The 24,940-nt window shown below is 59.3% G+C and overlaps 2 protein-coding genes across 6 annotated transcripts in view; both read left to right on the top strand.

Moving 5' to 3' along the window:
• Positions 1-6,967: 6,967 nt before the first annotated feature.
• Positions 6,968-9,060, top strand: ATP5MC2 (ATP synthase membrane subunit c locus 2). Of its 2 annotated transcripts, none has more exons than XM_086768879.1 (5): positions 6,968-7,042; positions 7,737-7,810; positions 8,315-8,392; positions 8,574-8,734; positions 8,825-9,060. In XM_086768879.1, the coding sequence occupies exons 2-5, from the start codon at positions 7,772-7,774 to the stop codon at positions 8,937-8,939; spliced, it is 393 nt and encodes a 130-aa protein (XP_086625005.1). In that variant the 5' UTR covers positions 6,968-7,042; positions 7,737-7,771; the 3' UTR covers positions 8,940-9,060. The 2 variants fall into 2 exon arrangements, with proteins under 2 accessions (XP_086625005.1, XP_086625004.1); XM_086768878.1 differs by having other exon boundaries at positions 6,969-7,042; positions 8,571-8,734.
• A 2,068-nt stretch (positions 9,061-11,128) lies between these two features.
• LOC104482544 (cyclic AMP-dependent transcription factor ATF-7) overlaps positions 11,129-24,940 on the top strand; it is a 64,459-nt gene continuing 50,647 nt past the window's right edge. For 2 of the 4 annotated variants that reach the window (XM_086768866.1, XM_086768862.1), the window contains exon 1: positions 11,129-11,203. The gene's annotated coding sequence lies outside the window, so the exon portion shown is untranslated. Of the gene's footprint in view, positions 11,204-12,338; positions 12,501-24,940 lie in introns of those variants that run through there. The other 2 variants (XM_086768867.1, XM_086768863.1) reach the window with 2 other exon arrangements.

Below are 24,940 nucleotides of genomic sequence, written 5' to 3'. Positions count from 1 at the left end.
TGCTGTGTGTGCCCAATCAGCACGCACCCGCACGTGAACTCACACACGCGCACCTGTGCACGCACACACGTACACACGCTCCCCAAACACACGTTGGCGCTCACACGCACACCCACGTGTCAGCTTGCACGTATGTGTGCAAGTGCTGGCACATACGTGCAAACAGGGATATGCACACGCACACACAAGGATACACACGCACAGACCCGTGTGCACACACACCACACAGGCGTGTGCAACATATATACACGCAAACACGTGCACATGCATGTGCACACACATGCACACACACGTGTGCACACACATCCCACATCCCTGCTCTGGCTCTGCGGTTGCCCCGGCAACCGTCGCCATGGAGCCCACAGCATCCCCAGCCCCCGCTGTGACCCCCTGCATGTGGGGGTCGCACTCACACGGGGTGGGGGGGTCACACTCACACGGGGGGGCGTCACGCGTGCACGAGAGAAATGGAGGAGAAAGGGAAGAGGAAATGCGCAAAAAAGGGAAAGGAAAAGGAAAAGGGAAGAAGGGGAGAACCAAATTCTGCGTTTTTAGGGCTGAAAAGCAACAAATCCCCGTTTCCCCCGCGTGTGACGAGCTGTCCGGTCTCAGCCTCCCGTCCCGCTGCCGGCACACGCGTGTTTGGGGTGGGGAGCGGGGCTTCTGCCCCACTTTGAGGGGGTCTGGCCCCAGATTTTGCCCTCCTTCCCTGGTGCGCCGGGGAAAGCGGGGTTTTCTGCTTGGAGCCTGGGGTTATTGCCCAAAAGTGGCAGTTTTTGACCCAAAACGCAGCCCGGCTCTCCCGGCGCTGCTGGGAAGGGGCCGGGGTTTGGGCGGGGAGATGGCCCAGTTTGGGGGGGTTTGGCCCCAGATTTCCCCTGGTACCCGGCCACGATCGGGCGGGGCAGGGTGAAATGGCTGGATTGGCCCGGAAGCCCAATAAGCTTCTTGTGATTGGTCCAGGGGGGCTGCTGACATCATCGCCTCGCTTAGCGAACTGATGACATCACAGAGGCAAGCAGTGACGTCACCGGACACCGCAGCGGTGCCGCTGGCTTTGCTGGCGGGGTGGCCCCAGCAGCCCAGGAAAGGCTGAGACGTTTGGCAGCGCCGCTAAGGTCCAGGATCTTGGGGGGGGTCCCTGGGGGTCCCCGGGACGGCGGAGCCAAGACCCATCCCCAGGTCCGAGGTGCTGTCACCTGACGCCTGACGTGACCCCGGGTCCAAGATGCTCTTTGGACGTCCAAGATGCCGTCCCTCACCCCAAGACGCCGTCCTCCCTCCCCAGATGTCGTTCCCAGGTCCAAGACCCCGTCCCCTGACCCAGGACCCCATCCCTTGACCCAGGACCCCATCCCTTGATCCAAGACCCCATCCCCTGATCCAGGACCCCATCCCCTGACCCAAGACCCCGTCCCCTGACCCAGGACCCCATCCCCTGATCCAAGACCCCATCCCTTGACCCAGGACCCCATCCCCTGATCCAGGACCCCATCCCCTGACCCAAGGCCCCATCCCCTGACCCAGGACCCCATCCCCTGACCCAAGGCCCCATCCCCTGACCCAGGACCCCATCCCCTGACCCAAGGCCCCATCCCCTGACCCAGGAGCCCATCCCTTGACCCAGGACCCCATCCCTTGATCCAAGACCCCATCCCCTGATCCAAGACCCAATCCCCTGACCCAGGATTCCATCCCTTGACCCAGGACCCCATCCCCTGATCCAAGACCCCATCCCTTGACCCAGGATTCCATCCGTTGACCCAGGACCCCATCCCCTGATCCAGGACCCCATCCCCTGACCCAGGATTCCATCCGTTGACCCAGGACCCCATCCCCTGATCCAAGACCCCATCCCCTGACCCAAGACCCCATCCCCTGACCCAGGAGCCCATCCCTTGACCCAAGACCCCATCCCCTGATCCAAGACCCCATCCCCTGACCCAAGACCCTGTCCCCTGACCCAGGACCCCATCCCCCAAGCCAGGACATGTCCCCTGGTCCAAGACGTGGTTCCCTACCAGAGCCACCGCCCCCTGGTCTGGGACGCTGTCCTTTGACCCGAGACACGTCCCCACCTCCGAGACACCTTCCCAAGATGCCAACCCCAGGTCTAAGACGTGGTCCTCAACCTGAGAGCCCACCCCCAGGTCCAAGACACCGGCCCCAAGTCGTGTCCCCGGGTGCAAGAGACCGTCCCTGACCCTGGACCTGTCCCCGTGTCCTAGACGCCGTCCCCAGCCCGAGGCACGTCCCCGGGCAGGAGACGCTGGAGAGCCGAGGGGCAGGCGGGGAGGCAGGAGAGCGGCGGCGGGGGTTTGGAGGGCAGGGAGGAGCCCCAGGATGACGCAGAAAAGCCAAATTCTTCACTTTCCAACAGCAAAACCCCTCCGGAAAGCGGCACCGTCACCCCAGCACAACCCCATACCTGCCACCGGAGAATCCCCACCGGGTCAGCACGGGCTGAGCCAGCCCTGGGTTCTCATCACCTTCCTGCCAACCCTTCTCAGGGGGATTGAAACAAGCCCCCAGCCCCCGATAAATGGCCGTCCTCTGCCCGCGGCGCGGCCAGCGGCTCCGGCGTCGCGGCCGGACAGACGATATCCATAATCCTGCCGCGCTGTCGGAGTAAATCTCGCGGCTCTCCCGGCATCGCCGAGACCCCAATAAATATCTCCATTTCCCACTGTCCGGGAGGGAAGATCCGATCAGCTTTTAAATGTCAGACGTAAAGTAAAGTTTGTCATAAAAGAGCTTGTAAAAAAAGGGGAAAAAAAAAAAAAAAAAAAAAGAAAAAGGAAAAAGAAAAAAAGAAAATTTCCCGTCGGGCTGGGAGCCGGAGCGGGGCGCAGCGGCGCGAAGGCGCTGGGGACGTTCCGGGTGGCCCGATGCCGTCGGGGGTGGGGGCAGCCGTTTGGGGGGGGACGCGTTTTGACCCCCGTTCACCCCAAAAAATGTGAAGGTCTCCCGCTCAGGCCCCTCCGCGCGGCGCGGGTTGATGGATGGTGACCCCCCCGATCCAGCTGTGGGTGTGAGTAACCCCCCCCCCCGATCCAGCTGTGGGTGTGAGTGACCCCCCCCCAATCCAGCTGTGGGTGTGATGTGATCCCTAGGATCCAGCTGTGGGTGCGATGGTGACCCCCCCCCGATCCAGCTGTGGGTGTGGCTGTGACCCCCCCCGATCCAGCTGTGGGTGTGAGTGACCCCCCCAATCCAGCTGTGGGTGTGATGTGATCCCTAGGATCCAGCTGTGGGTGCGATGGTGACCCCCCCCCCCCGATCCAGCTGTGGGTGTGAGTGACCCCCCCCAATCCAGCTGTGGGTGTGAGTGACCCCCCCTCCAGTCCAGCTGTGGGCGTGAGTGATCCCCCCCCCGATCCAGCTGTGGGTGTGAGTGACCCCCCCCCCGATCCAGCTGTGGGTGTGAGTAACCCCCCCCCGATCCAGCTGTGGGTGTGAGTGACCCCCCCAATCCAGCTGTGGGTGTGAGTGACCCCCCCTCCAGTCCAGCTGTGGGTGTGAGTGACCCCCCCCGATCCAGCTGTGGGTGTGAGTAACCCCCCCCGATCCAGCTGTGGGTGTGAGTGACCCCCCCCCCGATCCAGCTGTGGGTGTGAGTGACCCCCCCCGATCCAGCTGTGGGTGTGAGTGACCCCCCCCGATCCAGCTGTGGATGTGACAGTAGCTCCCTCAATCCAGCTGTGGGTGACCCCCCCCCGATCCAGCTGTGGGTGTGAGTGACCCCCCCCCCCGATCCAGCTGTGGGTGTGGCTGTGACCCCCCCCGATCCAGCTGTGGGTGTGAGTGACCCCCCCCGATCCAGCTGTGGATGTGACAGTAGCTCCCTCAATCCAGCTGTGGGTGACCCCCCCCCAATCCAGCTGTGGGTGTGAGTGACCCCCCCCGATCCAGCTGTGGATGTGACAGTAGCTCCCTCAATCCAGCTGTGGGTGACCCCCCCCATGACCCAGCTGCGGGTGTGGCTGTGACCCCCCCGCGCCCACCCCTGCACCCCCTCACGCACCCATAACCCCCCCACGTGCACCCCCCTCCACCCCCCTCCCCAATCCGCCCCCCGAGCCCCACTGGTGCCTCAGTTTCCCCACCCAGCACCGAGCCCCTCCCCACCCCAACTCCCCCCCCCAAAAGTGGGGACCCCCCCCACGCCCCCCCCGAGGGGCGGCCGCCGTCACGCCACGGCGGCTCCGCAAATCCCGGTGTCACGCGCAAGGTCAAAGCCGTTCCGGGGACATTAAAGTGATATTAAATCGATATTAAAATGATATTAAATTGATATTAAAATGATATTAAACCCAGCAGAGCTCGGGGGGGGGAGAAGGGGGGGTCAGGGGGCCTCTCATGGACCGCCCCCCCCCCCCCCCCCCCGGCGGTTTTGGAGGCGCGCGCAGAAATTCAAATTTTGGTTCAGGTCAGCCGGGGGCTAAATCAGGGAATTAAAAATAAAATAAAGTAAAATAAAATAAAATAAAATAAAGTAAAATAAAATAAAATAAAATAAAGTAAAATAAAATAAAATAAAATAAAGTAAAATAAAATAAAATAAAGTAAAATAAAAAAATTAAATTAAATTAAATTAAATTAAAATAAAATAAAGTAAAATAAAATAAAATAAAGTAAAATAAAATAAAGTAAAATAAAATAAAATAAAGTAAAATAAAATAAAGTAAAATAAAATAAAATAAAATAAAATAAAGTAAAATAAAATAAAGTAAAAGAAAAGGAAAGAAAAGAAAAAAGAAAAGGAAAGGGAAAAGGAGGGGAAGAAAGAAGGGGGGAGAAAGGGACAAAGAGGGACGAAGGGACGGAGCTGGGGGGACGCAGCTGTGCGGGCGCTGGCACACGCGTGTGCCCCCGTGCAAACCCCCGTGTGCACGCCTCTCCTTGCGCGCACACACACGTGCGCTCCCCCACCCAAGCGCACACACACGTGTGCAAACCCCCGTGTGCACACACGCATCCCCCCTGTGTGCTCGCACACACGTGCTCACTGCCACGTGCACACCCTCGTGCACACACATCCATGCACACACACAGACTCCCAGCCCTGTGCACACCCCCGCCGTGCACACGTGTGTGCTCACAGCCATGTGTACACCCCACGTGCGCATGCACACGCACTCCCCTGTGCACACACTCCCCACATACACGCACATCCACGCACACACACGTGCTCACAGCCATGTACACGCACATCCACACACACACGCGTGCTCTCAGCCCTGTGCACACACCTGCACACCCCCGTACACGCACATCCATGCACACACGCGTGCTCACAGCCATGTACACGCACATCCACGCACACACGCGTGCTCTCAGCCCTGTGCACACACCTGCACACCCCCGTACACGCACATCCACGCACACACGCGTGCTCACAGCCATGTACACACACGTACGCCCCCGTACACAGACATCCACGCACACACGCGTGCTCACAGCCATGTACACACACGTACGCCCCCGTACACAGACATCCACGCACACACGCGTGCTCTCAGCCCCCCCGTGCACACACAGCCCCTCGCACACGCGCACCCCTCGCCCGCGCCGCCCCGCGCCCCCCCGCCCCCTCTCCAGCCCGGCTCCTCGTTATTGATTTTCCCGCAATGAAAGTTAATTACAGCAATGATTTAATTAATGGCGGCGCGCTGCCGCTCTGGGCTCCCGCGTAAATTCGGCTGCCTGACAGCCGCCCCGCCCCCCCCCGGGGCGACACGGCTGTGCCGCGGCCTCGCGCACCTGCACACGCGTGTGCAGACACAACACACGTAAGCACACGGCTCGCAGCGACGCACATGGCCCTGTGCGCACAGGCGTGTCCAGGGATGCGGGCACACACACGCATCACACGTGTAGACAGACATGTACGCATGTGTACAGACGTGCACATGCATGCACACATGCACACACGTCTACAGATATGTGCACACACGCATGCACACTCTCTACACATGCGCACACACGTGCAGCCGTGTGCACACGCAGCCCTCCATGCACGCATGTCTATAGACATGTGAACATGTGCACACACATGCACACACTGTACGCCCACACATGTGTACACATGTGCACACACACCCTCACACAGGCATGCGCACACTGCACACACATGCACACACAGTCTCACACACAGACACATATGTACACACATGCACACGTGTGCACACACCCACACATGCATGTGCACACACATGCACACACCCTACACACGTGTACACACACATGCACACACACAAACAAGTGTACACACGCACACACACCCACACATGTGTACACACACACGTGTACACACACGCACACACACATACACACACACGTGTACACACACACGTACACACACGCACACCCCCCCACACGTGTACACACACGCACACATGCACACACACGCACACACGTGTACACACACACGTGTACACACACTCACACATGCACACACATGTACACACACGTGTACACACACACGTGACCCACACACGTGTACACACACTCAAACGTGCACACACATGTACACACACGTGTACACACACGTGTACACACACACCCACACACATGTACACCCACACACGCACACACGTGTACACACATGTACACCCACACACACGCACACACACCCACATACACCCACACATGTGTACACACACACACGCACACACGTGTACACACGTGTACACCCACGCACACGCACACACCCCGCTGCCCCCCCCCCCCCCGCACCCCCCGGCTCTGCGCGTGCCCCCCCCCCCCCGAAATTGCACCCGCAGCGCCTCTCTTGTCCGCCAGGGGGCGCGGTGCGCGGCCCCGCCCCTCACAGCCCCGCCCCGCGCCAGGCCCCGCCCCCGCCTCGGGCCCCGCCCCCGCCCGCGCGGCCCAGCTCCTCCCAGCCTGCAGGCGGCGCCGCGGGGCGGGCGGCGCTCTGGGCGGCGGCGCGGCCGGCCTCTCGCTGGTATTTCCGGGCGGCGCTTCCGGGCGCGCCTGCGCACTCGGCGCCTCCGCGACCTGCCCGCCGCCGGTGCGCCAGGTGAGCGGGGCCGGGCCGGGCGGGACGGGGCGGGGCGGGGCGGGACGGGACCGGACCGGACCGGACCCCCTCGGTGGGGGGGGGGCAGGGGCAGAGAGACCTCCTCGGGGAGGGGAAGGGCGACAGAGATCTCAGGGGTGGGGGAGGGCAGCCCCCCCTCGGGGGTGGGGGACGGTGAATGGAGACCCCCCCCCCATTTTGGGTGGGGACAGCGGCGGGCGATCCCCCCCCCCCCGGGAGCTGGTTGGGGTGGGACATCCTCCCCCCGAGTTTCGGGGTGGCACCGCCCCCGCACAGAGTTTTGGGGTGGCCCCACCGCAGTTTGGGGCGACGTCCCCTCACGCTCCCCACACCGGGGTGTCCCCCCCCCCCCCCATGCTCTGTCCTGTCCAGGCCTCTGCCAGGGCCGGGGGGCCCCAGGCTGCCCCCCTCCGGGAGGCAGGGCCTGTCCCGCCTCACGGGGACGGGGGCTGAGCCCCCGCTGCCCCCCGGGCGGGTGAACCCCCCCCAGGACCCCGCGCTGGGGCAACTCCAGGACCCCAAATTCCCGAGCCCCGAACGGGCGCCGTGGTGGCCCGCAGGCTGGGTGACGAAGCCGCGGGTGACCTCCTGCCCGTCCCGGGGGCCACCCCGCATCCGTGGAGCCGGGTCCCGCGCGGCTCCTCACGCCGCGGTGTCTGCGCGTCTCTTCCAGCCGCGTCCCCCGCGCCTGTCGCTCCGTCCCTCGCCATGTACGCCTGCGCCAAGGTCGTCTCCGCTCCCGCGCTGGTGAGTAGTGACAAAGCCCTCCTTCCCGCTCGACGTCCCCGAGAGCGCGCGAGGGGTAACGTGTGCCCCCCCGCCCCGGGGACAGGGGGAGAGGTTTGGGGACCCTTTTGCAGGTTTCGGGCCACCCCGGGCCGCGCTGAAGGCGAGCAGAGCTCCCAGCGCTCAGCCGCTCCGGTTAAAGATCGTTTAGCCAGCTCGTTACTAATTACCCACGCGGAGGCGGATACGGCGCTGCGAGGGGAGCACGGCACGCGGGATCCGCACGCCGACGCCTGCGGCCATCGGGTGCCCGTGGCGGGGCCGTAGGGCGCCCGGGAGCCCCCCTTTGGAGCCGGGTGCCGGGACAGGCTCTCCCGGCGGGGTGCTGCCCGGTTTGGGGGGTGCTGCTGGGTTTGGGGGTACCAGAGGGTGGCCTCAGGGGACCCCTGGGTGGAGTTTTGCTGCCCTAGGGGAGCGCGGGGTGGGACGTCCCCCCCGAAATCTGAGGGTGGTCGTGCTTTGCAGGTGAGGAGGAGCTGGCGGGCGCTGCGCCAGCCGCTCTCCGCCCCCGTGCTGAGCAGCGCCGAGGCCCGGACGGAGCAGGTAACGCGCCCAGTTCGGACTGGGGGGCACGGGGGGGATGAGCACCGGCCCTGGGAGGGGTGTAGGGAGGCGACTGCGCCCCCTGCCCGCTCTGGGGCTCCCCAAAAGGCTGCGGGGAGCTGGATGGGGGCGAAACCTGAGGCCCGGGGGCACCCATTTGCCCACCCGCCCTCCGCAGCAGGCGCGGCCGGGCGCCCCCCGCGCCATCCGGACCAGCGCGGCGCAGCGGGACATCGACACGGCCGCCAAGTTCATCGGCGCCGGCGCAGCCACCGTGGGGGTGGCCGGCTCCGGGGCCGGCATCGGCACCGTCTTCGGCAGCCTCATCATCGGTTACGCCAGGTCCGGGGCTGGGGGGGGGACAGAGGGGGGGTGGAAACGGGGGGGGGGTTGGACCGCGCCCGCGCTGACCGGCCTCTGCTCTCCCCGCAGGAACCCCTCGCTCAAGCAGCAGCTTTTCTCCTACGCCATCTTGGGCTTTGCCCTCTCCGAGGCCATGGGGCTCTTCTGCCTCATGGTGGCCTTCCTCATCCTCTTCGCCATGTGACGGTGGCAGAGCCAGCCCCCCAGCGGGCCCGGTCCCACGCCCGTGAACGCCGGCGGGGGGGCGGGGGGCGCCCCCGGCCCCGCCGCGGGCGGGAGGGGAATAAAGACGGTTTGGTAACGGGGTCTCGGCTCCTCGTGTCTCCTTGGGGGCCCTGTCCCGTGTCACTTGCCCCGGCTGGCGCTGGGGACCGCGCTGCCCCGGGCTCGCTTCCCCGCCAGTGTCACCCTGCGGAGGTGGCACTGTCCCCACAGGGGACACCAGGCCCCCGGGGCTGGGCCCCGCTGCCACCCCGCGCCCTCAGCGGGGACGGGGACGCGGCCGAGCCCTGGGGACGGCCGGGAGCCCTGGGGCCTGACGGCACCCCCCGTGTCCGGGTGTCCCCATGTCCGGGTGTCCCGTGTCCGGGTGTCCCCATGCCAGGCCATCCCGTGTCCGGGTGTCCCCGTGTCCGGGTGTCCCCATGTCTGGGTGTCCCGTGTCCGGGTGTCTGGGTGACCGGTTGTCCCTGTGTCCAGGTGTCCCATGTCTGGTTGTCCCCGTGTTCAAGTGTCCCGTGTCGGGGTTTCTCATGTGCGGGTGTCCCCGTGTCGGGGTGTCCCCATGTCCGGGTGTCCCGTGTCAGGACATCCCATGTCGGGGTGTCCCCGTGTCCAAGTGTCCCCATGTCAGGGTGTCTGAGTGTCCGGTTGTCCCCGTGTCCAGGTGTCCCCGTGTCGGGGTGTCCCCGTGTCGGGGTGTCCCCGTGTCCGGCTGTCCCCGTGTCGGTGTCCCGTGTCGGGGTGTCCCGTGTCCCGTGTCGGGGGGTCCTGTGTCGGGGGGTCCTGTGTCGGGGGGTCCCGTGTCAGGGTGTCCCCGTGTCTGGGTGTCTGGTTGTCCCCGTGTCGGGGTGTCCCGTGTCGGGGTGTCCCCGTGTCGGGGTGTCCCGTGTCCCCGTGTCGGGGTGTCCCATGTCCCGTGTCGGGGTGTCCCGTGTCGGGGTGTCCCGTGTCGGGGTGTCCCCGTGTCCGGTGTCTGGTTGTCCCCGTGTCGGGGTGTCCCATGTCCCGTGTCGGGGTGTCCCGTGTCGGGGTGTCCCCGTGTCCGGTGTCTGGTTGTCCCCGTGTCGGGGTGTCCCGTGTCCCCGTGTCGGGGTGTCCCATGTCCCGTGTCGGGGTGTCCCGTGTCGGGGTGTCCCCGTGTCCGGTGTCTGGTTGTCCCCGTGTCGGGGTGTCCCCGTGTCTGGGTGTCTGGTTGTCCCCGTGTCGGGGTGTCCCATGTCGGGGTGTCCCGTGTCGGGGTGTCCCGTGTCCCGTGTCGGGGTGTCCCATGTCGGGGTGTCCCGTGTCGGGGTGTCCCATGTCCGGTTGTCGCCGTGTCGGGGTGTCCCATGTCCCGTGTCGGGATGTCCCGTGTCGGGATGTCCCGTGTCGGGGTGTCCCGTGTCGGGGTGTCCAGTTGTCCCCGTGTCTGGTTGTCCCCGTGTCTGGTTGTCCCCGTGTCGGGGTGTCCCGTGTCGGGGTGTCCCCGTGTCGGGGTGTCCCATGTCCCGTGTCGGGGTGTCCCGTGTCGGGGTGTCCAGTTGTCCCCGTGTCTGGTTGTCCCCGTGTCGGGGTGTCCCGTGTCGGGGTGTCCCCGTGTCGGGGTGTCCCATGTCCCGTGTCGGGGTGTCCCGTGTCGGGGTGTCCAGTTGTCCCCGTGTCTGGTTGTCCCCGTGTCGGGGTGTCCCATGTCCCCGTGTCGGGGTGTCCCCGTGTCGGGGTGTCCCGTGTCGGGGTGTCCCGTGTCGGGGTGTCCCATGTCCCGTGTCGGGGTGTCCCATGTCCCGTGTCGGGGTGTCCCGTGTCGGGGGGTCCCGTGTCGGGGTGTCCCGTGTCCCCGTGTCGGGGTGTCCCATGTCCCGTGTCGGGGTGTCCCGTGTCCCCGTGTCGGGGTGTCCCATGTCCCGTGTCGGGGTGTCCCCGTCTCGGTGGCCCCGCCGGCCGCAGCGCCCCTCGCGCGGGGCCTCTCTGCCCCCCCGGAGGCCTCCCTCTCGCTGGCCGCTCCCGAGGAGGCGTGGCCGGCCCCGCCCCCTGCACGGCTAAGCCCCGCCCCCCCGAAGCTCCCCATTGGCCCTTGCCGCCGTTCCCCCTTCCCCGCGCGGGTCTCGCGAGAGCCTGGCGCGTGGGGAAAGGCGGGGAGTGGGGAGGGGGGGGTGGTGCTCGCGGAGGGGAGGCGGGAGCCCCAGCGCGAGGCAGCCAGCGCGAGGCCCCGGTCGGCGGCGCGGCCCGGCCCGGCGCTTCCCTCAGGTAACCGGTAGCGCCCGGGCTCGGTGGGGCCGCTCCGGGCGGGGGGAGACGGCGGGGCAGCTCCCGGTGGGGGCGGGGGGGGGGGGACGACGACGACGACGACCGCGGGGAGCCCCGGTTGGCTCCTCCCCCCCACAACTCTCCCCGAGTTTTCGTAGGGCAGCCGCTCTGCCCTCTCCCCGCCCCTTCGCTTATTGACAGCGCCCTGCGGCCAATCGGTTCGCCGCCAGGCCCGGAGTGGTAGGTGCCGTGGCCAATGGCGGCTTAGGAGGTGCCGCGATGAAGCAAGCCACTCCCCATGTGGGCGGGGCTGCTGGAGGCGGCGAGGGGCCCGGGCGGTGCCTGGTGGGGGGGGGGGGAGCCCGCAGGCCTGGGGGGCCCCGGGGTGGGGGAAAGCGGGGGAAATGGGGGGGCTTAGGGGGCTGCGGATGGGGGTGCGGGGAGGTCAGCGGGATAGGGCGCGTCAGGAGTGGGGGGGGCCTCTGGGCTGGGGGCCTTGGGGGCTGTTGGAGAATATGGGGGGGGGGGGCTGAGGGGGGTCTTAGGGTTTCCAGACATGGGGGGGGCTTTGAAGGGAGGGGGTCCTGCGGTGGGAGTCTGAGGAGAGAACATGGAGAGGTTTGGGGGGGTCTGGAGGGGCTGCAGACACGGTGGGGGGGTGTTTGGAGGTCGTAGGTGTGGGGGACGGCGGTGTGTGGGTCCTGGGGGGCCCTGAAGAGATCTGGGGTCCTCGGGGGTTACGGGACCCCCTGTGCGGACCCCCCAAACGCAGGCGCTGGGAGAACCCCGTGGGCTCAGCGCGGCTCCGCTGGGGAGGGCCCGGGCCTGCGCGCGGGGGGCTCCCCGCTGCGAGGGGACGTGGAAAAGGACGTGGAGAGGCTGTGGGCGCCCGTGGGAGCGAGGGGGGAGCGGGGTCTGTGGGCCTGCAGGGCGTGGGGAGGCGGGGGTCTCTCAGCCCCGTCCCGCCCGACGCGCTGCCGGGGGGCCAGCGACTCCCGCAGCACTGAGGAAGGGAGAGGCGCGAGCAGCGGGAGTTGGGGAGCTCGGTGGTTTCTTCCCAGGTCTGAAACGGGTTAATTCTCCTGGGGGGCTTGGGGAGCTCAGGCTTCTGCGAGCTCGGTGGAGCGGCGGGGTTTCGCCGCCGGGCCGCTGGTGCTGTGGGCTCTGTTCGCTCTCGGTAGCTCCAGCTTTGCGAGCGCGGCCTGGGTCATGTCTCAAAGCTGGTTTGTTCCTACTGCCAGCAGCCTTGGTGTGCCGTCCCTCGGCCGTGCTGAGGAAAAGAGACCGGCTGGCTCAGGTGTGAAGTGAAATGTGTGGCAACAAAAATGCCTTTTTCTGCTCAGCTTTCCCAGTTTTGCTCTTTCTGCCTCTTTCTTGGTCGCCTCTTCTTCACGGAGGCCCGTTGTTACCTTTCTTTGTGAAGTTATCACTTCTCTCCCTGCTCAGGTCCTTCTGAAGACAACATTTTGGTTTAACGTTCGCGAGTACAACATAAAAGCGTCGTTAACGCTTCAGTGGACTTCCCAGGTTATTTTTGCCTCACTACAGCGCTTGTTGGGCAGGGACTTTCTTCTGCCAGCCCTGCACGGGCTGCAGGGGTTGCCTGGTTCTTTGCAAACTGCTTTAAAAATAGTTGTCGCTAAAATGCAGTCATTTCTAGAGAGGGACTGAGCAGCCGTTCTCAACAACTGGCTTTGCTGGGCAGTTTTGGATCGGCGTTGTCTCAGCAGAGGCTAAGAATAACTTCACTGGCTGAACGCGGAGGAGAAGTTTGCGGGAGGTGGATTCAACAGGCAGATTCCCATCTGGAAAACGAGCAGGGCTGACATCCTTGCTTCCTTAACGTGAGAGATCGTGTTCACCTTCTGCGACGCGAGTGGGGTAATTACCGTTGCCGGCTGTAATCGCTTTGCGGGCTGGAGCGCTCGTTTGCTCTTAGCGTTAAAAACAAACAAACAGAGAAGGAGTGGGGATAGCGCGGCAGCACTCGGCCTGCGGGGTTGGTGATGATTCCCTGCGGCCGGGACGGTCTTTTCTCAGAAGAGCGTTTTATTTCTGGTCCTGGAAGTTGGTTGGGAATTGAGAGATTGTTTTAGTATCCGATAGACCTTTGAGAACTTTAAAGCAGCCATGAATTTCCTTAATTGTGTGCCGGTCCTCTGGTTCTACCCAGTTGTAGCGTGTTAAACGCTTCCTCTCCCTTTTGGCACTTGCCTGTCAACAAAGTGTAAAAAAAACCTCTCGTGTCCACCTTACTGACTGCTTAGCCACACCAGGCGTGTCGTTATTTTAATCTGTCCGTGTAAATCCGTCCCTCCAGCTGCTTAACTGCATTTCCCTGAATGTCTTCCCATTTGCCAATCTCCTTCTGATACCAAAGAGCTCGGAGCAGAATGTGGTTTGCGTCGGCGCGCTGGAGGTGGGGGCTTCCCCTCCTCGCTCTCTGCTGAGATTACAAGAAGGAAAAGCTTTACGCAAACTTGGCGACTACGTTAAACCCTCCACTTGCAATTTGTGTTTCGCTCTGATTTAGCTTTCCCCTCTTGAAGGGTGTTTCTGACATTAATTTCTACTTGTGCTTGTATTTCTGTTTCCCCAAGGTTCCTCATTTTCCAGCCTTCTCCAGCATTTCCCGCTGTATGTATTTAGTGCTCTGATTTTTTTTTTTTTTTTTTTTTCTTCTCTGTGATTGATGAAGATGTCAGGGGAGAACGAATGTGCTGCTGAGCCTGGCTGAGTCCCACCGTTAGGCGCTCAGCCCGCCTGGGTGGGTTGCAAGTGTTCTCGCTCTTTTTTAGCTGGGTGACGGGACCGTCGCTAGCCTGAGTTAACTTGGGAGCGCGGTGCGAGCCGCGTGGCACGGCTGTGGTGGTGACTGCCTAGATATGCCATATGGGAAGATGGCAAAAATCAAAGGATGTGGCTTAAAAAATAAAAAAAAAAAATCAAACTTTTCATTAATGTCTTTATCTCCACCTCTTCTGAAACCCCTCAGAGCCCGGCTGGAGGCGGCGCTGACTGCGGAGGACGTTCTCAGGATGGCTCGAAGAGGGTTTGTGGATGTAGCGCGGGGCAGGCAGGAAATTTCCCTCGCCCGTTTTGAAAGACGGGGAAGTTGGAGAGAGGAAGCGCGAGAGGATAGCTGGGGGGAGAAAACCAAATCCTCCTTCCGTCCTCCGTGAACGCGCAGGAGATGGCTCGCGAGGGCCGCTGGTTTCACGAGATGGGGCAGCCCGGAGGAACCGGAGCTCCTCTGAGGGTGTGCAGCGGGAATCGGGGCGGCTAGGACGCGTCCTCGCCCCGAGCCGGTCGCTGCCTCTCTGTGGTGGAAACGTTTTTAAAACGGCTTGGCGAAACACGCCGCGCTCCTGGCAGGCCCCCCGGCGCGCCTGGCGCTTTCTGCCGCGGATCTCTGGGCTCGGTTTTGTTTTGGCCTCGTTTTCCGCTGCATCACGTGATGCTTTTTCGTGTTCTGTTTGGTTTTATTTATCCTTCTGACTTTCTTGGGGCCTTTTTTGTTTTTTTGTTTTTTTTTTTTTTTTAATTTTAACGTTCCTAGCCCTGAGAATTGAGGCCAGATTTCCAAAACCACTCTTCCCCTCGTCACTTAGCACCCAACTACGATGCGTTTTGAGGGCTGGGAGCAAATATTTTTTAGCAGGCCTTCAAGATCGGAGACCTGTTGCTTCCTGTAAGTTCATTTATTTATTTTTTTCACCCCCTTTTAAAGTAATCCTGTTTCTTGGTTTTAGTTTCAAGGAACTTGTAGGACAGTGGGTGAATGCTGAGTGGTGTCGGCTGAGCGGAGGCGTAAACACGGGTTTCCCTGCGGAGCGAGAGATGGTTCCTGTGTAGGAAGCTGCCTATGGAGGCTAAAACAAACGCACGTTTATAGCCTGGCTTCCTTTTGAAGGTAATTCTGGGGTTTTAATCACAACACTTGTCACATCTCGTTGTCTGGCTGATGAATCCCTACCTCGTGTCACTTGAAGTCCTCAGCGAATCTCTTAATTCTGCTCCTTCTCCGAGTCTCTTTGCTCAGATCCTGGCAATTCAGGCTTAACCAGCGCGCAGCCCCGCTCGGCTGGCGGAGGCAGCGGGAGCTCGGGGCTGGCCACGCTGCGTCTGGAAGCAGCTCCGCGGCCTCAGCCCTCCTCCGAGCGACGCGCATGCGGGTGGTGAGCGGCGAGACGGGGCCGTGGAGAGCACACGCGCTGGAGAACGCCAGGATTTCCCAGTTTACAGCCCGTGGATGTGCTGGTATCCACAGAGGCTCCTCTCCAGGCTCCTGGTGGATGTTTGTGCGCTCGGGTTTGGTTGGAGCTGGTTTTTACAGTGTGTTTTGCTGCAATTAGCCTTGGCTCAGGGGAGTTGGGCTTAACTGCTTCCCTGAAGTTCAATTCCATAGTTTTCCAGGAGGCTCTTGCTTTTTTTTTTTCCGCCCCCTCGATCCACCTGGTGTGGCACGTGCCGACGGAGAAGCCGGCCGCGCAGTAGCCTTTATATAGCACGGGCTCCATTTTAACGCGTGCCGGAGTTTGACAGTCGCTTTTGAGACGCGATAAATCCAGCGCCTTAACCCGCTCCGACACAGCGTGGTTTCACCGAGGCTAAACCTCATTTCAGTGCTGGCTAATTATTTAGCGGAGCGGGATTTTTGGCTTGTTCCCCTTTCCTCTGGGCAATTTTCATGCTTTGCTGGGGCGGCGGTGAGCAGCCAAGCTGGCCGGGGTGAATTTCCCTACCTCCGCGTCGCGCCGTACGCGCGCAGGGGCTGCCGTCCCGCGTCGGGACGAGCGCGGGGCTGAGCCTTCAGCCGACAGCAGCCGTGGGTTGAAGTTTCCCGACGGAAGCGACGTTATCTGGCTCGCGGGGAGCAGCGTGAGGATCGCGCGCAGCGCTGCCGCTCTCGTCGCGGGAGCGAGCCAGCCCGCGGAGAGCCTGCAGCGGTCTGGAATGCCGCTCTGCTGTCCCACCCTTGCACGAGAGAATAAAGCGGCGGCGGAGACGTGGTGCCAGCCGTTGCAAGCCGGGTCATGAATAAACAAAGCTGCTCTGCCAGCTACGGGCCGTGCTACCCACTGGGGGTATTTCTCCGTGCGCGCTCTGCAGCGCTCTGAGCCCTCTTTGTGAGGCACAGCTACCAAAAAAACCCTGAAAGAGAAGCTGTCTGAAGACATTTTTCCTTCTCTTTTCCCGAAAAAAAAGACGTTTGAACTCCTCGGATATGAAATGCACATTGTGCCTGGAGTTCCGAAGAGCGCAAAGTTGCGGGGTTCACCGCTTCCCTGCCTTTCGGGGACGCGCTGCCACGCTCGCAGGGCTGCCTTTAGCTGCTTTTGCACAGCTTTCTTCTTTTTTTTTTTTTTTTTTTAGCTTATGGAGAATGTTTCCAGCCCTGGCTGGCAGAGACCTCGTTCTGAATACCATTGTTACTGTTTAAAATAATAATAATAATAAAAAAGCAGCCTTTCACAGACTTCAGTGTATTAAGGACTTGGCTAGAGGGGGACTTGGCAGGGCTGGGGAATAAGCAATACCCAAACGAGCGCGTTTGTACCGGCGTAACCAACCCTGCCGAGCCGTCTTACGCCCTTCAACTGCTTCCAAAGTGAGTAAAGCAGACTTGGAGCAGAACGTGGCTTTTTGGGGTTTCTGCCAAAAAGCTCTCGTTGGTGCTGAGTCTGCTGAGGTGAAGGGAACAAATCTTCAGCTCGCTCCGCAGATGATGCTTGCAGTTATTTAAAATAGCCGGCGTTCAAAACAGGCTGGTTTCTAGAGGAGCAGCCGGTCGTGTCCGTGGCTGGAGGTGCTGGGAACCCGTAGGAGCTTTGGAAGCGAGGTTGAACTGCTGCCGGTGAAGCTGAGTAGGTTGTGCGTGCGGAGGGAAAGCTCTGCCAACGGACCTCCTCGCAGTGAAATGTAAAGTTTCCTTCTCCCTCGCGCCGTTCTCGTTGCAGCGGGGTCTGAAGGCAGGCTTGGCAGCCGTTCCCTGGCCGTTCTTCCACTGCCGTAGGAATTTTTTTTTTTTTCTTTTTGGAGTCTTGGTAGAAAGGAGCAGCAGAGGGAGATGAGATGCAAGGGCAGATTGTCACCGGGGGTGACAGCAGCTGGGTGCCAGATCTCCTGGAATTCACCGCTGGGTCCCGAAAACGTGAAGGCAGAGCCTGAGCCGAGCCTCCCGCAGCGCCGGGGGGGGTTTGCTGTGTGAGAGCGCGGCTGAGGAAGTTTATCTACAACCTTAATCGGATTAGAAGCCTTTACATGGCTGAGGGCACCGTTTCAAACCCGAGGAGTTTATATAAGAGCGAGGTGTTGCTCATCGTCCGCATCCTCGCTCCGTGCAGAGCGAACGTGACGAAATGTGGAGTTCTGAACGTAACCCCGGGCGTGTGGGCAGCGTTTTGACGAGCGGGTCCGTTTTGTGGTGGAGGCGGGTGAGAAACTTCCTGAGGGATGCTTGCCCTTCTTCGTCTGGATGCTTTTCGTCTTCCTACCCCACATTGCCTTCTTTTCCTCTGTTTTTTTGGAAAGCGATTTTTGATGCGTGTTTGTGTGATCCACGTTTAGGACGCTGCGTCCTTCATCCGTGTAAGATTTCACGTTTTGAATTATGTGACCTGTACGTAGGAAATCATTGCTTTGTTCACCGCTAAAGCACCGTCAGTCCAGAGGCAGAATGTAGTTCTGGTTAAACAGCTCGGAATAACGTACCGGATTTCTAGACATTGCTTATATTTGGAATATTTCTTGCTCCCCTCTGATTTTAGGGCTAGCATATCAAATAATGATGCCATAAAGCGTGTGTGCCTCTGAATGCTAAATAAATAAAAATGCCCGCGTGCGGTGTAAATAACAATAGGTGGGACAAAATATTTTTACTTTATGACCGCGCGTACGTACGAGAGCACCGTGCCTTTCTGCCCCGTCCCGCTTGTGCCGTTTCGGTTATTTTAATTCATCGACAAGAGTTTCATCCCTAGGTGGTCACTTACAGACGAGGCTCTCCTGTTCCGAACTCCGGGCAGCCTTGACTCTGATCTTCCTTCCAAACCATTCGCACACTGTTGTGGGGGAAAATATGTTCAAGCTTGGCTTGGGCTCTTGCGTCCCGTTCTCAACAGCTTTTTTTTTTTTTTATCACTTTCATTGAAACAGGGGCTCTTAGGCGGCTAAATAATTTCAGGAAATGGGACTGCAGCTTTCGGCCACTTAGGCATTTCCTAGGTACAATAATGCATTCTCTGAGGCTCGTCGTGGCTTTCTGGTAATTATCTCCGCTCGGTAAGAAACAGTGGGTCTCTTAGGTTTTTCCTTCCTTCCTTAAACTTGAATTATTTCTCTCTCCTGTAGTAGATCTCTCGCAATGTGTTGTCCCTGCTGTGAAGAAGCACAGAGCTGAAGATGTATCGCGGCTAATGGAGAAACGCGAGGCGACCCGAGATCCGAAGCTGCCCGCGTGCCTTTTGGGGTCTGCCTTTTGCAGCGTCTGTTTACTCAGCGTGCCGTCGCGCTGCGAATTCCAACCTGCTGGAACCAGCGCCAGAAACCTTTCCTACCTGGTGATCTCTGCTTAAAGCGTCTCTTTTTTTTTTTTCTGCGGGAGGGTTCGCTTGGTTGCGGTGCGAAGGAGGAAAGCAAAATGTCGTTTGAGGTTGTGGGGAAGGTTTGTGCCGTGTTGCTCTGGCTAGAGCTGGGTGCGGACGCGCTCTCGCCTGTTGTCGTTCCGGGTTCGCGCTGCGGCGTTACCTCTGTCCCTCTGGGCCTGGCCAGAGACGCAGGGTCCGCGCTGGTCTCGGAGGTGACGGCAGCGGTGGAAATTAAAAGCAGAGACGCGTCCGACCCCAACGCAGAGGCTCGGGGTCTTCCACGCCGTTCCTCTTTCGGAGGAGGTTCTGGAGCACCGGTTGCTGATGAGCCACGCCTGGGCCTTGCTGCTGGCTGCGGCGTGGGGCTGGGTGCTGTATTTGGTGGGAGCTGGCTCCGTGCCCCCACCAGATTCCCTGCTCTGCCCGCTGTCGGGGTCCTGCCGTTTGGTCTCTCCCTGTGTCTTTGTGTGAATGCCTTAGGGACGTCCTGTAAGGTCCCTCTTTCCTCCCGAAGTTGGGAGTGGAAGCACAGCTTTGGCGTGTGAGCAACTGGGCGATGATTTAGAGATGGTCTTTCTCCAGCTTCTTGCCTGGGGAAGTTGCTGACTTGCTGGTTTGTGTTGGATTTTGTCTCGTGTTCATCAAAGGCTTCGAAACCCTTTGGCCAGATGCCTTTTCACGTTCGAAATCTGATCCTTGGCACCGAACTGGAGAAACCTTGCGTGTTTTGCCAAGCTGGGGCTGCTTCGGTGATGTTTGGCGGTGATTAGTTAAAGCAGGTATTTGAAGGGCAGCGGCTCCTTCTCTCTGGGGAATCTGGCTGTGAAAGGAGGAGGGGGAAGGTGCGTGCTGTTAGCGCGATGAAGTCTGACCTCCTCGCACCTCAGAAACACCAAACCTGAGAAGCGTTGCAAGGCACCTGCACACCCTCAGCTCAACACTGGAGAGCAGAAGGACCTCCTGAAGATGGTTCTGGATCAGCTGAGCTTCTTGTTGGTCTCACTTGCTTTTTTTTTTTTTTTTTGCCACGGTATTCTGCATAGATTTAAAAAAACAAAAAAATACCCCAGAATCCCTGCCTTTGTGCTGCCTGTGGTGTGCGGGCAGCCCCGCGGCTCAGCTGGGGCCCAGCCGCGCCAAGATGACACGAGGCTTTCTCTAACACCTTGCTGCGAAGTCGGAGGCCGGGCCAGATCTGATCTGGAGGCCGGCCAGCGCGAGGAGATTCTTGGATAATGGAGCTTCTATAATGGTTTTATCCTGCCAGACCCTGAAGTGGAGGCAGCGTTAGCAAATTATGCTTTTTGTTATGGTAACGGTGAAGTTGTCACTGTTTAGGAGGGCCGTACGCGGTGGTTGTGTCGTTGGGAGGACTGGTGGAAGCCGTGCTGGAACGAGCCTCCTGGAGCTCTCCGCCGAGGGGGTTTGTTGCTTTGGCTGCTGGGGTACAGCTTTCCTGCTTTCGGTGGAGCCTCTCGGGGCCGGTTTGGGGGCCCGCGTTATTCCTTTCGCTGCAGTTTGGTTTACATTTGACAGGACGCTGACGATGCCTCCCTGTCCCGTCGCCTGCGCTCTGAGAGGAGAGCGGCTCTCGTTTGTTGCTGTTGCTTCACGTGTGGTTCAACCCTTTTCCCTCTCTCATTTTGCAGCCAGGCAGTTAGTTTCCTCCCGGGTGAGCTGAGGAGAGCTGCTGTGTAAGTCCCTTCAGGGCCAAATGTCATCCCTGGAAGGAAAGATCCTTCTTCCGATAGCAGCGACCGCGGCTGGCAGGGGTGGTGGAGCTCCAGGGCTGTTTCAAGGCTCTCGCAAGCGAGAAGCGAGGGCGTAGTGCAGCTTTGATGCTACTGAGGCACCGGTATCCCAGCTATTTGGGGATGCTCTTGCGGACAGGGGATCCTAACAAGCTCGGGAGCCGTGCTGAGCGCCCAGAAAGGTCCAGTCAGATGGTAAGTGCTCGGACTTCGCTGCCACCCCGCATGGTGGGTTAACTCCTGATGACTTGCTAAATACCGTGTGTCTGTTGGAGATTTACTTCGGGCGAGTTCCCTGCCAATGTTCCAGTTTATTCAGTTGGGTTTGCTTTATCAAGCTTATAAAGCGTACGGGTGTTATGCCTCTAAAGCAGATTTTATAGCTACAGCTTTTGGCCTTCTTTCCCAGATGACAACTTTAAGCTCTCCTGTCGCTTTTTGGTTACAAAGCAAACACTCTCGCTCCTTCCCTCGCACCCCAAAATAACTTCAAAGTCAAAGCCTGGGACTAGCAGCAGCCCGTGCGTTTTCACGGAGCTCGGCGGGAGCCTCTCCCTGTGAAACTGAAAATCTTCCGCAGTGTCTTTAGGTGTGTAATAGCTGGTGGTACGCAGGCAAGCAGAGATCTGCGCGCCCCAGGGTGCAGACCGAGCTCTGTTCCGAAGTCCCTGGAGGCACCTGGTTTAGTTTGAGGGTCAGCAGTCATTCATTCCCCAGTGGACACGAGATCCAAACTGGCTTTACAAGGCACCTAAAGGCAGAGCGGGCACCTGGCCCTCGTCTGGCAGAGCTAACCCTGCGACCAGCAAGCCCGAATATTAGCGGTTTGTTCTCCTGGTTTGTTTTTTTTTAACAGAAATCTTGACCTATTTGTTTTTACCCTGCTTTACGATGGATTCTGGCGCTCGCAGCCGTCGCCGCGGTGTTGTACGCCAGCCCGGGGCAGCGTGGGGAAGGCAGGCGCTGAACCCAGCCGAGCGGCTGCGGAAGGAGTGCGTTCCCTCCGTGCGTTTTTGGGTGCTGCTGCCCCTGTGACCCCGCTGATCCCAGCCTGCGTGCAGCACTGTGTGCTGAATACTCGTTCTGCTGGTCAGGAAGCTGGAGGCAGAGAGCTGTTAATGACTGCACTTAGGAAAATAATAAAGAGCCTTTCCTGGAACAGTCTCAAAGCAACATGTTTCCTTCCTTGCATTTTAGTGGGAAATCTCGTACTATTTTTGAGAGCTTGGGGCACTGCCTTATACTTCCTTCTCTTCTGGCTCGCGGAGCAGAAATGGCCGTCTCGGTCTGACTTTCTTTCCCTCCTCCTTACCAAAAAGCCGCCTGTTTTTTGGATTGCAGCAAACCTCCCGGTTCCAGCTCCCAGCGGCAGTTACGGATCCTGTCTCCGGCCTGCCTGTGATCTTGTCTATTCTCCTGCAGTAAGCTGTGTGCGAGGGACGGATTCTGCGCAGCCATCTATAATAATCTCGTTTATTGTGGTTTTATCTCTCCTTCCCCATAGCAGCGTACTGCCTGTCCTTGGGGCTTGCTCTGGTGTCTGGAGCGCTATTTGTGTGTGAATAGGCTTGTTTGTAAGGCGGCTCTGGTTGTTAACGCTCTTGGCATGGCTCCCAGGGCTCAACAAAGTTACCCAAATTGATCTGGGATGGCCTTGCCACTCGTTAGTCTCTGAGAATTAATCCCATGCAGCTCGCTCTCGTAAAAAAGTTAACTCCTAGCTCCGTTTTACCTTTTGCGTTAAACCGGCGTGCCGAAAGGGGAGTAGCAGCGAGGAGCGCGGTGACTTGAGCAAGGAGAAAACGAGCTTCGCCTACCCAGGCTGTGCCTTGCCATAATCCCAGGTGACGAAACCTTCTGGGGGAAGGTTTGTTTCTCTTTTTTGGGGAAATATGGGGATTATTATAAGAACACCGTTTCCGTTCCAGTTCTGCCTTTGCTCCTGCTGTCAGCCGAGTACTGTCATTTTCCTACAGAAGTCGCAGCCCTCCCTGGGTCCTCCACCCTTCTTGAAAACTCTTTGCCCTGTTTAATAGCCTGGGACAATTCCAGAGGGATTTTCCGTATTGCCTGTTGGTAGAGAGACGTTTTACCAAGGCGAGATGCACCTTCGCCTGGACTCGTTCCCGCACGCCTGGCGCTGGTGTCTGTGGTGGGTTTTACGTGACTCTGAAGGGTGCTTTTTCATTTTGGAGAGCAAAACACTTCCAGTCTCTGTGCCAGCACGTGTCCTGGCGGGATACGGGATGGGGCAGTTGCGCTGAACCATCTGGGTATCATCTTTTTGCTTGCAGATGGCATTGCCTGTCTCGGGTGAGCTCCCGCGTCCTCCAGCCCCTGGTAAGAGCCGATTTTGGGCGATGAGCGTCACGTTCACCGCAGTATCGGCACTGATCCTGACGCCGAGGCACCAGCGCAGCTATGCTGCGTGATTTGTCCGCTTTTCCGTGCCGCCTCTCCTTCCATCATTGCCATGATGCTTGGTAGACTTCTAAAACTGAAGCAGAAATTCCCGAAATTGTCCCTTTTCGCAGTGGGGCGCTCGAGGAATTGTTTGTTCTTTTGGAGGCTGTAAATCTGAGGGGTAAGGGAGCAGCGCGGTGGGAGGCTGAAGCTTTTTACAGGAGTTTGAAAGATAACCGTAGATAAACTCCTGCACCGACAGAACCTGGAGCGAGGAAGCCTTGATCGTACCTGCAGGCATCCCTTCTTCTGCTGGAACAGCCCTTTTGTTTCCGCACCGCACCTTCCGGTGACGGTCTTCTCTTACCTCCCAGTGAGTTATCTCGGTGCGCCCTTTCTCCTGATGGTTTCTAGCAATTTTCCTTCTTCCAGCCCATTTTGCAGCTCGTTTTTCACTCGGGTCTTCCTAAGCGAGTAAATCTCAGCAGAGAGAGCCTTCTGTCAGCAGAGTTGGGTTTTGTTTTCCGTTCTACTTCTTAAGCCTATTTTTAGGAGGTTGCTCTGCAACTCTTCTGGTTTTGTTTCACAGTTGGTGCAACCTCGAGCTTTAATTTTGTGGTCGTATTAATGTACAGTTTATCCTTGTGATTTATGGGAACAAACCATAAATGTGCTTTTACTGGTATACTGGTAAGCACATTCGTGCTGGGGAGGGGAACTGTGCTAGCGAACTGGGGGCAGAACCATTTCTGCGTACACCCGAGCGTTCGGTGGGATCCCAAGTGCTTCAGCTTGTCTGGGAGGCGCGGATGCGAGGGTGCTGGGCAGAAGCATTCCTGCAATAACAATGGTCACGTGCAAGTACGACAATAGAGCCTTATTTTTAGAGCAATTTTCATACCGGCTCTGTCCCCCGACGTTTGGCAGTGTGAGTAACCTGGGGTTTCTTCCGTCTTAACACTGAGGTTTAAGGAAAAGGGGGTTTATGATGGGGATTTGAGGTGATCCGGGGGGAAAAAAAAATGCTTTCTAGTTGATGGGAGCTGTGAGGGTCCCAGCACTGGGCACAGGAGACGCTGGGCCACCACTGGACGTAGGAGGGGAGGAGACCCATCAGCGTCCTCGGAGGGGATGAGGGGCCGGTTGCTCGTGACCTTGGCAAGCCAGGAGAGGCGTGACTCAGCTCTGCAAACCTTGGCTTGAGGCTGCTTCCAGCCCTCGGCTGCTTGTCAGTAATTCAGCTGGAACAGGTCTGCAAGAGCCTCACGAACGCGCAAACCCGCGCCGCTCGTACCCGCAGCCTGATGGGCGTCGGGGCGATGGAGCGTGTATCCTCATCTCGTGTCTCTTCTTAAACGGTTTCCAACCCGGGGTTTCAGAATGGGTTCTGTGAGGTGCCAACGCGTCCTGGGGGAAAGCCTTTTCGGGAAGGCTGGTCTTTCATTGCTGTTGTTGGTGCGTGTAGTATGTCTAATTCCTTTTGAGGGAGTTAAAATATTACCCCTAGGTGTCTGTCTAGACGAGGATAACGGGCTGAGTTTTTTCTTAATGGCTTAGTTAACATGCTTTGGGACCACTTCAGTTTATGGACGGATATACCAGGGGGAAAGCGGCATATGGGCTGACTTTGTTATCTGCAGGAAGAATTAAACTTCTAAATAAGTGGAAATCCCCAGACCAGTGTCCCGGTCAAGTTCTTCGTCGTAAACAAAGAAACTGATGGGCAGCTCGGTTCATTTGGACGGGAAGAGGTTTCGGCTTTCATCGGATACCTGCAGCCTTCTGCATCCAGCTCCTGCAAGTACCGAGAGCCTGTTTCGATGGATAAAATACACATTTTGATTTTAAAGATGGTAGCATCATCCTGTCTGTATACGAACCTGGGCTTGTAACCGCTCTAGAACGTCACACCTAGATTGTGGTTCACCGACGGGTCTAAAATCCAACCTTCTGTTGGTGTCTGATGTACCTGCCGGCTAACGCCCGTATCCAGG

Source organism: Chlamydotis macqueenii, chromosome 29 (genome assembly GCF_036417535.1).
Source record: "Chlamydotis macqueenii isolate bChlMac1 chromosome 29, bChlMac1.mat, whole genome shotgun sequence".
NCBI lineage: Eukaryota > Metazoa > Chordata > Aves > Otidiformes > Otididae > Chlamydotis > Chlamydotis macqueenii.
The sequence above is the reverse complement of the archived record's forward strand: the minus strand, read 5'-3'. Positions and strand labels throughout refer to the sequence as shown.